Here is a 14,675-nt window from a genome sequence, read left to right on the forward strand (position 1 = left end):
ATGGGTAAGCCAGTCGACGAATGAAGGTGCGCGAAGGTGGATGGATGAAAGTGAGGAAGACGAGGGACGTGCGGCGCATGACAGAGGAGGCACCCACGCAGCGCGGCGCTGCGCGCATCAGCAGCCTGCTCTTCTTCGGATTCATCGCCGTCGTCGTTGTGATCGTTGTTGTATCCGTCGGGTGATCTATCCTTTTTGTTTTTGCTGCACAAGGCCAGTCACTGCGTATCCCTGTGTTGCACTCAGCCATGGCCGCCATGGCTTTCGTCCCCTGCGTTGCTCGTCCTTTGCCGTCGTCGCTCGCCCTTGCAAAGTTCATCTCTGGCCTCTCCCGCTCTCGTTCTTACACCTTCCAGGCCACCACTACTACATGCTCTGTGGGTTCTCAGGTCCTCGCCCTGTCCTCGCCTTGCGCTCCATCGCTACCTCTATTCCCTCGCTCCTCCTCTCATTCCGCTGCATTCCTTTCCCCCCTTTGTGCTGTGGCATCGTCCTTGTTCCCATCCTTTCCCTTCCAGTGTTTCGCCTGTTGCTTCTCCCTTGTGGAGTGTTCTACGCACTATTGCTCCCTACGTTCGTTGCAATTGCCATGTTTCGGTATGTTTTGAGGGGCTTTGCGCGTTGTTTTAACTCTTTCCGATTCTCATGTTACGCAGCCAGGCGGCAACTTACCAGGATTTAATTCTAGCTGTGGAAACGATAAAACAATTGGCAAATTGGAATCGTTGTTTTACACGGATTCAGGTGTTCCTAAACCCTAAATTCAACGGCATCCTTGGGTGCTCTTGTTGTAATTGCTGTAGATGGGTTACTGGAACTAATCCATCAGCAGTCTCAATTGTAGGGGAAATTTGATAAATATATGAATGAAATCTTACTCTTGGCCGTTACCTGTATGCAGTAGCTTGTTGCGACTGCCGGTTTTTTGGCCTTTTTGATGCAACTTTCGTCCCAGGAATGTCCTACTTGGTCGTTTTCTTGACAATTTTATTTGCATTCACGCGTGTATTAAATTGTGGCATTCTCTCTCCGTTGCAGGCATTCCAGAGGAGAAGATTGAAAGGCCAACAGGGCTGCCAAAAGGTTTACGGGCCATAGGGAACAACCCTAGATGTCCGGTGTGTGAAGCCAAAGGAGCTGTGGAATGTGCTACATGTGCTGGATCGGGGCTGTATGTGGATGCGATATTGGAGAGCCAGGGCATAATCGTCAAAGTTCGTTGCCTAGGTTCGTGTTTCTCACCCTCTGCTGAATTCTGATTTTTTTAGCTCATTTTGTAGTCAAAGCTCTCACACCTAGACACGAATTCTTGCAGGATGCGGCGGGGCTGGAAACCATATGTGCCTCCGGTGCGGAGGCAGAGGTCATATTTGAAACGATATCCACCATATTGTTTTTTTGTAGAAGTGCAATTCTCAGCTTCCGATTAGGATATTGTAACGCTGTATCATTTCCCATGTACCTCTGTATATTAGTTGGGAGGTGTCTCATTTTTTTCCCCAAACAGGTCTTGTCTGTAGCATCCATAACCAATTTTTTTCTCCCAAAAGCTATGCATGGGCTCAGTTGCAGTTGTAGAACGTCATTTTGGGCCTTAGAATGGTTTTATGACATGCTCGTACAATTCGCAAGGATATAGATATATTTGAGATGTAGACTTTGAACACCCCAACTATGCATCACGAAATTGCTGAATCTTTAACTGTGACTGTGATGGTATCTGTCAACTTTCGACCAACATTGAGATTCAACAACGTTATCTTTGACCCCAATGTGACGTGCTCAAAACTAACTCTCTTGTGGCTTGTAGAAAATCGGCAAATTGTTAAAGGTCCAAGTATTTTTTGCTCTTATGATTATTTTAGTTTGATGCTGTTGTTTCACTGAGCAGTATTACTTGGCTTTGAGTTAATTCCGGTAAAGTGTTATAAGAAATCTGCAATTTTTTTATTTTTTTATTTTTTTATTTTTTGTCTTTGTTTTTTTCTGCTGAAACTGGATTCAAAACAATACTCTAAAACCGTACTAGTCATAATTTATGTCATACTAGTGTATTAGAAAATGCCAATGATTTGTTAATGTTGTATGCGTCAACTCCTAGGTATTCGGGAGAATGAATGTGAATGAATAAGAATGAATGTGTGAAACTAAATGATCATTCAAATGAAGAGCTCGGTATGTACAAAATCTGTTGAAAAGAAGGTAGTCCAAGAGCGAAAGTATTCTAACTATTGAGCAGTTCCTATTGTATGCAAGTCCTCTTTAGTTTTTGCTGTCTTTTGAAAGGTTAAATTATCTCATTTAGAATGTGCGCCTTGTTGATTGTGCTTGAGGGCAGCAGGAGGGGGTAATATCCTTTGTCCCAAACTGGACTTCTTACAGATAACAATCAGCTCAATAATGATTATTTGTTGGTTAGGTTTGGAGGTTTGTGTAGAAAAATTGTCCATGATATGTTATATAACTCTTAATTGTCATTATGGTATGTACACACATGTTTTTTTCTAAATATATAAAACAACATCAATATCAACAATTTATGTGATTAATTATTCAATACCTTTTGAATTTGATCGTTTTTTTTTAAATTAATAGATATTATATTGTAGCGTAATTTTTAATGCGTTAATGTACCTGTAATGATCTCCAAGCTAAATCCGACATTTTGTAACAATAAGTAGAAAAAAATATAATATAAATTCAAACGCAAAAAAAGTTTTATTTTCTTTTTTACTATTACAAATATCTGTAGAAACTAGTGTAATGTTTGAGTTGCTGAATTGATCAATTACACTAAAAATTAAGCATTATTCTTTAAAAATATTGATTTTAAGAAATCTAATTTACATAAATAAAAAATTTATTCTATTTGTAAATTTTAAAAATAAATTATATTTATAAAAGATATCCTTGTTATATTCAATGGCACCCATAAATACATCAGTTCTAATATAAATTTTGTGTTGTATTCAAAATTTTGACTTCAAATTCTATTAGTAGTTTAAAGCATTCTTACAATATCTTAGACTCTTCTTTTTCTTTTTCTTCTTTTTTCAATACTTAATAATTATTTCTCGGTATAAATGAAAGATTAACCAGATTTTTTTATTTCTTATTTATTAATTTTCTTAAAAAAGGGATCATTTGAGAAGGTACTAATGCAACTAAAAGTGTCTGTATAAATTTGATTGAGTTTATTTATTTATTTATATTATCTTTTATTTATTTTATTTTATATTATGCTTTTCTAAGTTTCTTTTTTTATTTTATTTTATTTTTGTTTTGTGATATAGATATTTTATTGTGTGTTGGCACAGACATTCGATTTTCTAATCTTCCTTTATTAAAATTAACTGTTGTTTATAATTCTTAAATACCTTTGCAAAAATTCATGAACTTTTCTAATCTAGTGTGAATCATCTCAAGGTTTATTTTATTTATTATTTAAATAAAATTATTCTGTAATGCACCACAAAATTCATTTGATTCTTTTGAAAGTAAAATATAAACCATGTTAATGGACAGTGAATAAAATAACGAATAAACATACTAATCATCGAAATATTTAGTTTTTAATTGCATTGAGTAATTTCAATATATAATTTATTAATAACATAAATATCTCAACAGTAAATCTTTCTTTTTTATGAATTTTCTAGTAGTGGTTCATTAATTTTTAATTTTTTATTATTCATTACATACATTTTACAAAACACTAATAATGTTGTCACAGTGGCAAGCCAGCCAAACAAAATATACAGCAGAAATGGAAAACCCTATTCACACTTGCAGATTTCGGTCAGAGGGGGGGGGGGATGACCCTTTCCTTTTACTTTTTGTGTGGCTAAGCGGGGCATGACATCGGATGACCTTTCTCATTATGTACACGAAAAATATATATATATATATATATATATATAATCATTACATCAGTAAATATAGTATTTTCAATTTTAAACGTACATTAAAATGAATTTTATAAATTTTTACCAAAATTCAACTACAAACTAACTTAAATATACCTCACAACTTCAATCATGTTATCTTAACTTTTCTAATACAATTGTATATGTGTAGAAGAAATTGCATGTGTTTTTAAAAGATACAAAACTAACCACACAAAAGTTACAATGCAGGTTTTTATATTGTTTTTATATTGCTCTTATATTTAGTTCAATATTTATTTTATCATCTTGTAATTTTTTATTTAATCTTATCATGACTATTTTTTAAATATATATATATATATAAAATTCAGCACCCATGTATGTGAATGTGGATCAGTGCGGGCTGAATGAGGAAAGGGTTCTGAGTTCCCAACCTGCCCGCCCCCAGGTTCCTATACGTTCCCTCCCTCCTTTCCAAGGAAATCTGATCGACGGTTGATATCGCATCTGAGCGGAAGCTTCGATCCGACGGCCCAAAATGGCGGAGCCAGTCGATTGAATTGGGAGGTTTCTGCGACACGTAGTGACAAGTGCTCCTCGTCGTGCTGCTCCTGCTCTCCACTGCCCCTCCTCCGCCCCCACCCACCTCCGTTGTTGCCCCGATCACGATTCGCCGTGCAACCCAATTCCCCTCACTGCGTCGCATTGTGATTCGCACTGCACCCACTTGCCCGATCTGCTGAATCAAGTGCATTGCCCTCATGTTTCTCACTTCTGATCCCCCATCGCATCCCTAAAATCATCCTCTTCGTCGCGTCTTTGCAATCACCTCGCCTTGCAATCAATCCCCCTCGTCGTGTCTGCTTGTACCGTGCTTGCCCAATCCCGCCCGCGTGCTTGTTCCCTGGAGTTGCTGTTAGATTGCAGGACTTGTCTCTCTGGTCTCCTCCCTGACCATGTTGGGTGAGGACGGCATGGAGCCGTTTATGGGCATGAAAGTTCGTCGGCACTCTTCCATGTACCGCGTGTACTCCGCGGACTACATTGATGTGCCCGCCAACCCTACAATCGTCAAGCTGCTCTCCAAACAAGGTAGCCTCACTCTCTCGCCCTCCTCATTCTTGGCTTGTGACGCTCATGAGATAATATGGCTGTTCAATTGGCCGTGATTCGTCTACTAGTGTGATCAATCTCTGCTCATTAGAATCTTTCTTAGTCCACGCAGCGTGTCTGCATTCTTCGGCCAGGCAATGTTAGGAATGTCTGGATGTAATGCCATGGCCAAGTTATCTTTTCTACCTTTCTTCTAAATAATTTCTTAGGGCTATACTCTTCAGCAATTACCATATATAATTATTTTTGCAGGGGATAAGCAAGTGCTCTTTGCTGACAACATTATGAAGGTGAATCGTAAATGTAAGCTTGTGCGCCGTGTGCTAATAGTCACCGACGTTGCAATTTACATGCTTGACTCCGTGTTTTTCCGTCTTAAACATCGAATCCCAATGCAGGCAAGGTGTTCCCCAGCTGTTTTTCTGCACTCCCTGTACGTGTTGTCTGTGCTGTTACCTTGGTCGCAAATTCTCTTCGTCTGCACTTGCACCGAACAAGCCAACCCTCTTACTTGGCTAGTGAATGGCTTGTGCAGAACATAGATAAAGTTAGCTTGAGTGAATTAAGCGATAATTTCTTGGCGGTAAGTGTCCCAAGTGAGTACGATTTTCTTATTGCAAGCACGCGGAAATCAGAGATTGTGACTGTTCTAGTGGAAGCCGTAAAGCAGCTCACTACCACCTTACCTGAGAACGAACTCCAAGTAAAATTCTCCAACAGGTACAAGTTTCTGCTGAGTGAGAAGTGGGTTCTTTCTTGAACATTGTGAAAATTTTCATGGATATTTGTTTATTTATTTATTTATTTTCTTTCTTCTAGAGTGGATGTCAGTTAGCCCAGAAGTTTACGAAGCTGGTGGGTGTATTGAACGGGGTGTGCAGTTTTGAGTACCGTATTGACGCCGAGCACACTCGGGAAGTACACTTCGAATCTGTAGAAGGTGAGTTGTTGACGGTAATTCTGATGTGGATTTGCGATAGTTTCGAAGATAAAAGAAGAGATGAATGATGCTGGGGATGTGCTGTGGCAGATGGTGGAACTAAAACGAAGTTTGTGGATAAGTGATTGCTTATCCAAGTGCTCGGGAGAGTGGCGGCAGATTCATGTGATAAGTGGCGAGGATAGAGTTTGGTGCTGGGGAATGTGGCGTCGAAGAGTGTGGACAGAAGCGCACATATAGCTGTTCTTGTGTTGCCAAGGAGCCCATAATTCCATTTTTTGTATCGACCACAGTTTCACCGGTCGCATCTTGGGCTTGAATAGACCGCTTGTGTACTCCATACAATCCTGGAGTACATTGTCGATAGATAATCTAGTTAACGTCATTGAGATTTCCTTTTGAAGTAGTTACCACTTAATTCCTACGCACATGTAATTTAGAAAAGTAAGATTGAATATTATATGTTGTACTGAGCGTCTGATAACGCAACCATATCGGAATATAACTTATCATTTGTTTCGGTGGTTTTAAGCTATTCAGGAGCTTCCTCAACCACGAAAAACCATTAATTCAAGTATATCGGTAGTGACCCTACTGGTGGAAGTGGCTTCACTTGATGAAGCAGCTTACACACTCCATCATCAGGGGAACGGAATAAGCAATAATTCACTCAAATTCAAAATTATTCGGTGGAGCGCCATGTGTTCCAATTCTTGGCTTGAACTAACTACCTGAACATCAACATCATCATTATCAGGTTTTGTCCATTAACAGCTGCTAATAATCCATCAAAGCGTAAACTTCACCAGTTGTACCAGTTGGTTACTCAGTATCTGCTGCTGCTACCATCTTCTGCTCGCTCCGCATCTAGTACTGGTTGGATCTCAACGCGGCTTCAGCATGGGCAGGACGATGGGAGCCGCCGTGATGTTCCAGACATTCTTCATCGCCATCCTGTTGCCAACTACAGCCTCCGCGCTCATCCTCAACTCCACCACCAGAGTGCCTCCTCTTTCACTGTCTCCTACCATCATTAAGTTACCCTTTTTTGGCATTTTTCAAATGTACTTTCGACTAATTGTCCAGTTGCCGGATTAATCGTTGTCTTCACTGGGTGTCCGCAGAGTTGCAGCAAGCACTGCGAGAGTATCAACTGCCAGAGTAAGCTGGCGACTTTCACCCAACCTCAGGAAATTTTACGATACACGCCATGCATGTTCCTCTTTCTGCATCAAATGCTCTCATAATCAATTCCCGTTGGTCGTGCAGTGTTAGAACATGGTCTCTTTCCTCAGTCACGATAGCTCTGTAAGCCTTGCATGGTTTTAGTTGAATTTCTTACTTGAGTTCGGGTCAGGATCAAGTCTGAAGGTTCCTCATAGCTGATGCCGAGATAGAAAAATACTGTGTACGCGTTTCAACGTTACAATGCCGTGTAATGAATCCGCAGGTGTACACAAAATAAGGTATGGGAAGTTCTGTGGAGTGGGTTACTCAGGATGTCCAAATCAATCACCGTGTGACCGCCTCGATGCATGTTGCAAACAACATGATCTCTGCGTCGGCCGCAACGCTGGTCAGATTTGAGCTTCCACACACTCCTCCATCTGATTCACTGCAATATAGGGTTCAAGAAGTCAGGATGGGCAATTGTCTATGTAGTATTAGAGTGCTCTAAGAGCGACAATATCATGCTTTGGAACGTCCTTATTGTGGATTACGTCGGCAGCTGCCGCCACTTGTGCGTGAGAATTTACGTAACTACCTATAAACCACTTCAACACTGTATTACAAACGTTCACAATAGTGTTATGGCGGTTGTGCAGCAAACTTTCCGAATCACACATGCAGGTATAACTTGCGGAGCTGTCTGCAGCAGTACCTGTCAACGGGTGCGGTAGTGTACCAGGGCAGTAATTGCACAGCCATGACGGTGCAGAACACGGTGATGGTGGCCTTGGAGAGCACCACATTTCACGAGCACGTCGCCCCTGGGAGTGCCCCGCAGGCTGGCGGCGCTCCGAACCCTTCGTCTGGCATGCTGATCGACCGCATCACAAGTATTGTTCTCATCTGCGGTGTGTGGGCCTCCCTGCTCTGGGCGCACGAGTTGTCTCCCGCTCTCAGGAGTGTGGGCTGATGATGCCGAGAGCTGCAAATGATTCCAGTGGCGGTGCCTGACACCCAGAGACACACATGGATATCTGGTGTTGTGTAGGGATGAGCCGTCCCATGAAACTTTATTGTGTGTTGTTGCTGTTGTTGTTGAATTCCATGTTAGCAGCAGCAGCAGCAGCAGGTCTGGTGAGTAGGATGAACTTTCCCCAACCTGGAAATCTGTACTCTAGCTGCGCAGTGCAGTAATTGGTCTTAGAAGTGGGGTTTTTAGCTTGAGATCTGTGAGCAGGATCTCATTTGTTGTTGTTGTTGTTGCATTGTCCCATTGTGATATGATATGATGTTATGCGATGCTAATCCAAACAGGCACTTGTGCTCATAAAGACGCCTCATTCTTGCAATCCGAGTGGGTATAATTTCACCGCACGCACCGATTTCCTGATGGACCCATCGTCACGACCGTGCCCGCCGCCATAGGCACCTGCCCTCTTGGACGTTTTTTCTTGCTTTGCTTCTGGGGGTAATATTTTGAAGCAAGTGAACGATGTGTAATAATACACAATACACTAGTAAATCTTGGTGCATACAATGCAACTAAAAAGCATACCTATACATTTTTCATTGGTTCCACAAAGAATAATAATAGTAATATTGAAGTAAAGAATACACTCTTGAGAAGCCCAATAATTCAAAAACACACACAAATATGTATTGTGCATGGAAATACGCAATTCATTAGATATTAATTCGTGGTTGAATATGTATAAATATATATTTATTGGAAAATTTTAATAAGTATATATGATTTATTTTATGTTTCCTGATATATTTTAGAGGATAAATATATTTTTTTTCCTTCACTTTTACCATTGCAATTTTAGTAAGAGGTTGCAGTAATATAACTAGTAAATGAATAAAGAAATTTATATAATAAAAATTGATTCTGGACAGTATATTTTTTAGAACATTAATGGTATGAATATAATATAAATTTTAATTTGAAACAATTATTGATTTATATTTTATGATCATTTTAGTATACATTATATTTACTTATTCAAGTAAATTTACAGATATGTTAAAAAAGACTTCAAACAAAATACAATACTGTCGTCAACATGTATATCTACATATATCTATATATATATATATATATATAGATATGAAAATATTTTTTTTGTATTTTTCCTTTTAAAAATTTGATTTTATGATTTGATTTATTAAGCTTTAAGATATACTTTACTTATACCATAAAATTCATAAAATTTTTAGACCAATAAAACAAAGAAGAAAGAGCGATATCTTTTTGATATTGAAATAATAGTAATTAAGTTCAAAGATTAATTGATCATTTAGTTAATCATTTTGAATCCATCTGTCTAATATTTGTAATTAATTCTTTTAAGTTAGTTTTGTATCATAGTAAATATCATAATTTTTCATACTATTTTTTTTTTATTTTTTATTCTAGAAGCTTTCAAAGAAAATAACATCAACAGAATGTAAGAAATTGATAAACTTTTTACTCCATCAAACAGTCAATTTTTCCTTTAATGATTGCAACTTAGCCAACAAATACGCAAAAAAGATTCAATATCACCTGATGAAAGCGTTTTTTCTGCAAGGTAGGAATAAAACACTTTCTTTGCTAAAATGTTGCTAGAAATGGTTTGTAGAAAGTTCTATTGAAAGGCTGGAGAAGTCTTGCAGACAAACTCTGTTAGGCTGGAGAGATTTAGCTTTTTCTCGAGGACAAGTTGAAAAAAAATCCCTATTACAACATGTACAATTTTAATGAAAAAACAGTGTTCTTTTTTCATAAGAAAGGAGTATTGTAATAGATAAATAATTTACAAAATAAGCATCTGATATTTACATTTTTATTTATTCCATATTAATTAATATAAAGTTATAGAAATTGTTACTAAAAACCATAGTAAAATATTATTGAAATTTGTTTTTTCAAAAGATATACTTTGCAAGATCATTGACACAAGTTTGGAAGATTTGTTCCACATCATTGCACATATGTTTTTCATAATTAGTTAGAATATTCTTTTGGTTATTTCTACCTGTAGTGACTATGCTTACTGCATGGCTGCAAAAATACCAAATAAATGTACGCACATTGCGGGTAGAATTTTTCAACTTGAAAGTACACAGTTGCACTTGCAACACAGCATGTGGAAAGTGGTGCACATGGAGCTTATTTACAAATAGAGGACTTATTTCACATGCAGATATCGTACAAAAAGGTTCTGTCTCGAGAGACAAGAATGGCACTTGCTTGCACAAGATCTTACAAATCAACACTTGTAACATAAATAAACTACATGTACATATTTACCACCGAATATCAACAAACTTAGGGTTTTGCTAGATGAGTGGATATGTACAGACTATAATTGCCGTGCTCAAATTGAATATGCCGAGGCCTTGAGGATAGAATTCGATTTTTGAAGACAACAATGAGAAGTACATTCTCGAAATTAAACAACTTCATGTTAGGTATTGATGAAATAAACACGTAAATTCCTTAGAAGTACAAGAAGGAGGTTAAATTGGAACTAAAGTAATAAAACACTAAGTTACCGAGGCATTATAGTGAACTTCGATGGAAGTGTCTCAAAATGACGTCATTGGATTTCCTAGCAAGTAATTAATATGTGTGTACAAGACAGAAGCCACATCACTTCATGCAGCAGAGTATCACAGAGCCCGGTTGCTGCTGCACTGAAGACAGCCGTGGGGCATCTCAACTTCACCATGGTATAAGTGGAAAGAATCAGATGTGCTGGCCATACTGCATCCCTTTAGAAACAAATGATGTATCAAGCTAGTGGTTCCATGCTGTGGATACTGCTGTTGAAATTGAGCTTGTGTCTACAAAACGAGGTGCACTAGTAAGTATGTGAAGAGGGAGGCTGTGAGGGAAAGCGCTACTGTCCTTACATGCGTGTTGGCAGCGCCGACGACCAAGGCTCTGCACACAGAGGAAAAACGCATGAGATCAAAAGATTCCGTAAATCTATCTTCATTTCCGCAGAGGATGATCCTCCTGGGTTTAGTATACATTGGATGGACACTCTATTGCACGGCTTCCTATGCTAACCTTTTTCCCCATGTCCTCACTATAATCGAACGTGAATCCTGCACGCCTACGACAGGAAATTTACAATGATTACTAAGTCACTTCAACTTTAACATATGGCTGGAAGTTTTACCTGTTGGTGCCTTGGTAGAAGCACTGCTCCGAACCTGCAGAACACATACAAGATAGAATTGGGTTTAGAGATCGGCCATGTCCAGTACGGTAATTGGTATTACCATAGGTCGTAGACACTATATAAATAATTGCCAGCGTCGGAGTAACTCTTCGTACAAATAGAGCCTCGAAAAAATGAACTCTCCAAACGACCCTTCAAATGCAAACACTCTCTTGGCGAATTCAGCCCCAACGGCAGCGGGGATGCAAAGTAAACAATAAAGAGAATATTAGGGGGAAAACAGGCACCTAGACCTACCCAGTAGGTGATAGATGGGAATGGCTACTACAAACTACGTATTTCACTACAGCTGAAGTGTGAAGCTGCCCACCACGTCGTTAGTGCCGAGAAAGGCACTACATTAAGCTGGTAGAGGATCCCAAAGAACAGGGCAGCTTAGATATATGAAAGATCTTGGCAGTTTCCTACTAAAACTTAACCCTCCTCGATTTTGATGTCTACCACTACCATTAGAATGCATTGCAGTGTCAGAAATGGAGATTCCAAATGTAGGTCTAGACTTTACACTACAAACCTCCCAGAGGGACGTTAATGTCCGAGTGCAAATCACTTTAGAATCCTACACATCGGGCGAAGATGAGCATCACGTTGTCTCAGCATGATGATCTGACGATTTTACGCTACTGTTAGGAGGTGATGCACTGCACAGACTAGCGCTCTTCAACCAGTTCAAATGCACATGAGACTTGATAGTACGCGCATGCGAAAAATCTAGAGGTAAGGATAAGGCTGACTATCACTGCAAAGTCGACCGCTTTGTGATACAATACCAGCAAGATCGTGTATTGAAAGCATGTGATAACCGTTCAATTGGGAAAGCAGCATCAGAGTACTTACTTGGATCGTTCGAGCTAATGTAGGCAGTGCCCGAAAAGTTACAGGATTCTGGAGCTCCATTCATGCTGTTGAAATATGCATTAAAAGCCCAAGAGGAATGATCCCAAATGCTGTTGGGAATGAAACATCTGCCACCTGCATATGTCGGACCACAATTTACTCTAGCACAAGCCCAATTCAGAGCAGACTGAACGTCGTAAACGTTAGCGTCCCTTCGTACTACACACCAAACAAACCCCCTGCCATCGCCAAGCCGTCTGTGATTCGTAAATGTTGGCGTCCAATAGTTCCTGATATCAATGACAAACGTTTGATTCTGTCCAATCTTGCTGGTTAGCAAGCTTGCGACAGGAAACTCATCGCTGTATGTAGACATAGAACTAGAAAAAGACACTTGGATTCGAGAGGTAAGCTGTTCTTCCCCCAAAGCATCTATAAGATTTCCCACGGCCAGCTCGAGATGCATAGCGAGCGGAACCATTTGTGAGCGAACGTCAGCACCCACATACAGTCCAGTAATATTCGTGTCTCTCATGAACGGTGATATGTTCGTCCTCACCCATTGAAGGGCGTTGTTCGAGTCTTCAGCCAAGTGTTCCGCTTCAAAATTGTAGAGTCCAATTTTCACATTGATAGAGGAATTCCCCAAGGCCCTAAGGATCGAGGGGTTGGCACCGAAGAACGTGACTCTCTTAACTGAGTGTTTCTTGAGCAACCTAACCACCTCCTCTGGAGAGGTCGCCTCCTCTCGACTGCCTTCAAGGCCGTATTTCACAACACCAGCTTCCACTGTTCCTGCGCACGCAGAAAGGGTTACAGTTACTACATAATAATGATAGGTGATTGTTCAGACAAATCCCAACTAGCTCCCAATGCGACATATCCTCGCCGTCGTGGATTACCGAGCCAGCTCACGCGTCCGTCACGGCTCACACTTTCGTGTGAATCAATGTCCACTATGAGAAAATCAAGATTCACTAGTAAAAAACTACCCACACATGAATCAACCAACTTGACCATTGTCAACGCATTAAATCTTGAGCCGCATTGTACGCAAGGAATCCGAGGCGTACATCAAAGGACGTCATTATTCGAAGTATTTATAAATTCAAAGGAATCTACCTTAGCAGGTAAAGAATGATTATACATGAGGTCAAGTGCACCTACAGTTAATGGGATCCGAATGGCCGTTCTTGGAAGGGTTCCAACACAGCAAACTATTGCCTAACAGATTATAATGGGTGAGGTGTCACACGAATTGAATTAGAACGATACGATCCGCGATCACATAGGTGAGACAGTGTGAACCCTAACGTCGGCGGCTAGTCCTTGAAAACTCAGATATTTCGACCGAGTTCAGACGCTGAAATAATCAAATCCGATTCAGTTACGCTAGTGAGGCATAGAATTCTGAAGACAAGAACGTAGAGTAGAAGACATTGCGAGATTCAACATTGCAGATGACGGCACGGCTTCCCAAATGCATGGGACAGCGAATTAGACAAAATGCAATGCAATTAACCAGACCTCGAGCTCAAGAGCAGGTTAGACCCGATGCAACGAAAGCAAGGATGAAACCAACGGGGAAAGAAGACCAACCCAAAGCACAGGAGAGGGGCGTAGATGCGTAGCTCACCTTGAAGCAGCAGGAGGAAGAGGCAGTGCACGAGGAGGAACGCACATTTAGGCCCCATCGAAGAGCAAGGGCGATCCCCAGGAGCTCAGTGGCGCATGAGGAAGGAAAGAGGGGGAGAGAGACAATGGGAGGCACCACAAGAGAGGCAACGCAGCAGGGGGGAAGGGGGTAGAGGTGGGGTGGGGTGAATGAAGGAGGTAGGAGAGGTAGGGGCTGAAGGAAGCAGTAGAGGAGTAGAAGAAGCTGGGTTGGGAGAGATGCAGAACGCGGTGTAGAGCGTGAGAGAGCGTGCGAGGGCGACAGAGTGAGGAGAAGCAGCCTCACTTATTATCACTGCTAACGTCAACAACAACAGAACAGGAACCGGAACAGGTCCGTCGCGCTTCTGCTGCCTCTGTGGCCACCTGAACCAGGGAGAGCCGCACTGCTTCCATCCCTTTGGCAAACTCAGTCAGTCAGTCTGCTGTTGTAGCCGTTGGACGCCGCAACACCCCCCCTACTTTTACGGGCCCCACCACCATCACCGGGTACCAATACTGTATATCGCTCTCTCTCTCCCCTCCCTCCTCCCCTTCCGCCCGCTTTCCAGAACCAGTCCAGCAAGCAAGCAGCCATCCATCGCAGACTGGGTTGGGTGGTAGCGTAGTCCCAGGGAGGTAGCAGTCTAGGGCATGCATTGCTACTGCCCTCGCTGCATTATGGAGGCTCCTGCCTGGCCTAAAGTGCCTCAATCATGCGGCACCAGAGAAAAGAAAAATAATCAGCCTTTTTTTATACTCCCTAAAAGCAACGACGAAACATCCAAAAACTGGTCACCCTTCCCCTTCCCTTCATTCCTTCCGTTTCCTTTGCCTTCC

General features: G+C 40.9%; 4 protein-coding genes across 4 annotated transcripts; 3 read left to right on the forward strand and 1 right to left on the reverse strand.

Annotated features, from left to right (window-relative positions):
• Window positions 1-201: 201 nt before the first annotated feature.
• Window positions 202-1,772, forward strand: LOC112285476 (uncharacterized). The gene is made up of 4 exons (XM_024526338.3): window positions 202-389; window positions 657-744; window positions 1,039-1,227; window positions 1,316-1,772. Exons 1-4 carry the CDS (start codon window positions 249-251, stop codon window positions 1,372-1,374), a joined length of 477 nt encoding a protein of 158 aa, XP_024382106.1. The 5' UTR covers window positions 202-248; the 3' UTR covers window positions 1,375-1,772.
• Window positions 1,773-4,465: 2,693 nt separating this feature from the next.
• Window positions 4,466-6,475, forward strand: LOC112285331 (uncharacterized). Its single transcript, XM_024526044.3, has 5 exons — window positions 4,466-4,979; window positions 5,253-5,398; window positions 5,536-5,720; window positions 5,882-5,940; window positions 6,031-6,475. The coding sequence occupies exons 1-5, from the start codon at window positions 4,844-4,846 to the stop codon at window positions 6,063-6,065; spliced, it is 561 nt and encodes a 186-aa protein (XP_024381812.1). The 5' UTR covers window positions 4,466-4,843; the 3' UTR covers window positions 6,066-6,475.
• A 151-nt stretch (window positions 6,476-6,626) lies between these two features.
• LOC112285330 (phospholipase A2-alpha) lies at window positions 6,627-8,441 on the forward strand. The gene is made up of 4 exons (XM_024526042.3): window positions 6,627-6,942; window positions 7,065-7,101; window positions 7,391-7,516; window positions 7,767-8,441. The coding sequence occupies exons 1-4, from the start codon at window positions 6,841-6,843 to the stop codon at window positions 8,078-8,080; spliced, it is 579 nt and encodes a 192-aa protein (XP_024381810.1). The 5' UTR covers window positions 6,627-6,840; the 3' UTR covers window positions 8,081-8,441.
• Window positions 8,442-10,538: 2,097 nt separating this feature from the next.
• On the reverse strand, window positions 10,539-14,104 carry LOC112286152 (glucan endo-1,3-beta-glucosidase 7). Its single transcript, XM_024527787.3, has 4 exons — window positions 13,819-14,104; window positions 12,183-12,977; window positions 11,283-11,316; window positions 10,539-11,041 (listed from the first exon to the last, which is right to left on the reverse strand). Exons 1-4 carry the CDS (start codon window positions 13,874-13,876, stop codon window positions 10,942-10,944), a joined length of 987 nt encoding a protein of 328 aa, XP_024383555.1. The 5' UTR covers window positions 13,877-14,104; the 3' UTR covers window positions 10,539-10,941.
• Window positions 14,105-14,675: the final 571 nt, after the last annotated feature.

This window comes from Physcomitrium patens, chromosome 8 (assembly GCF_059467195.1).
Source record: "Physcomitrium patens ecotype Gransden chromosome 8, ASM5946719v1, whole genome shotgun sequence".
In the NCBI taxonomy this organism is placed as follows: Eukaryota; Viridiplantae; Streptophyta; class Bryopsida; order Funariales; family Funariaceae; genus Physcomitrium; species Physcomitrium patens.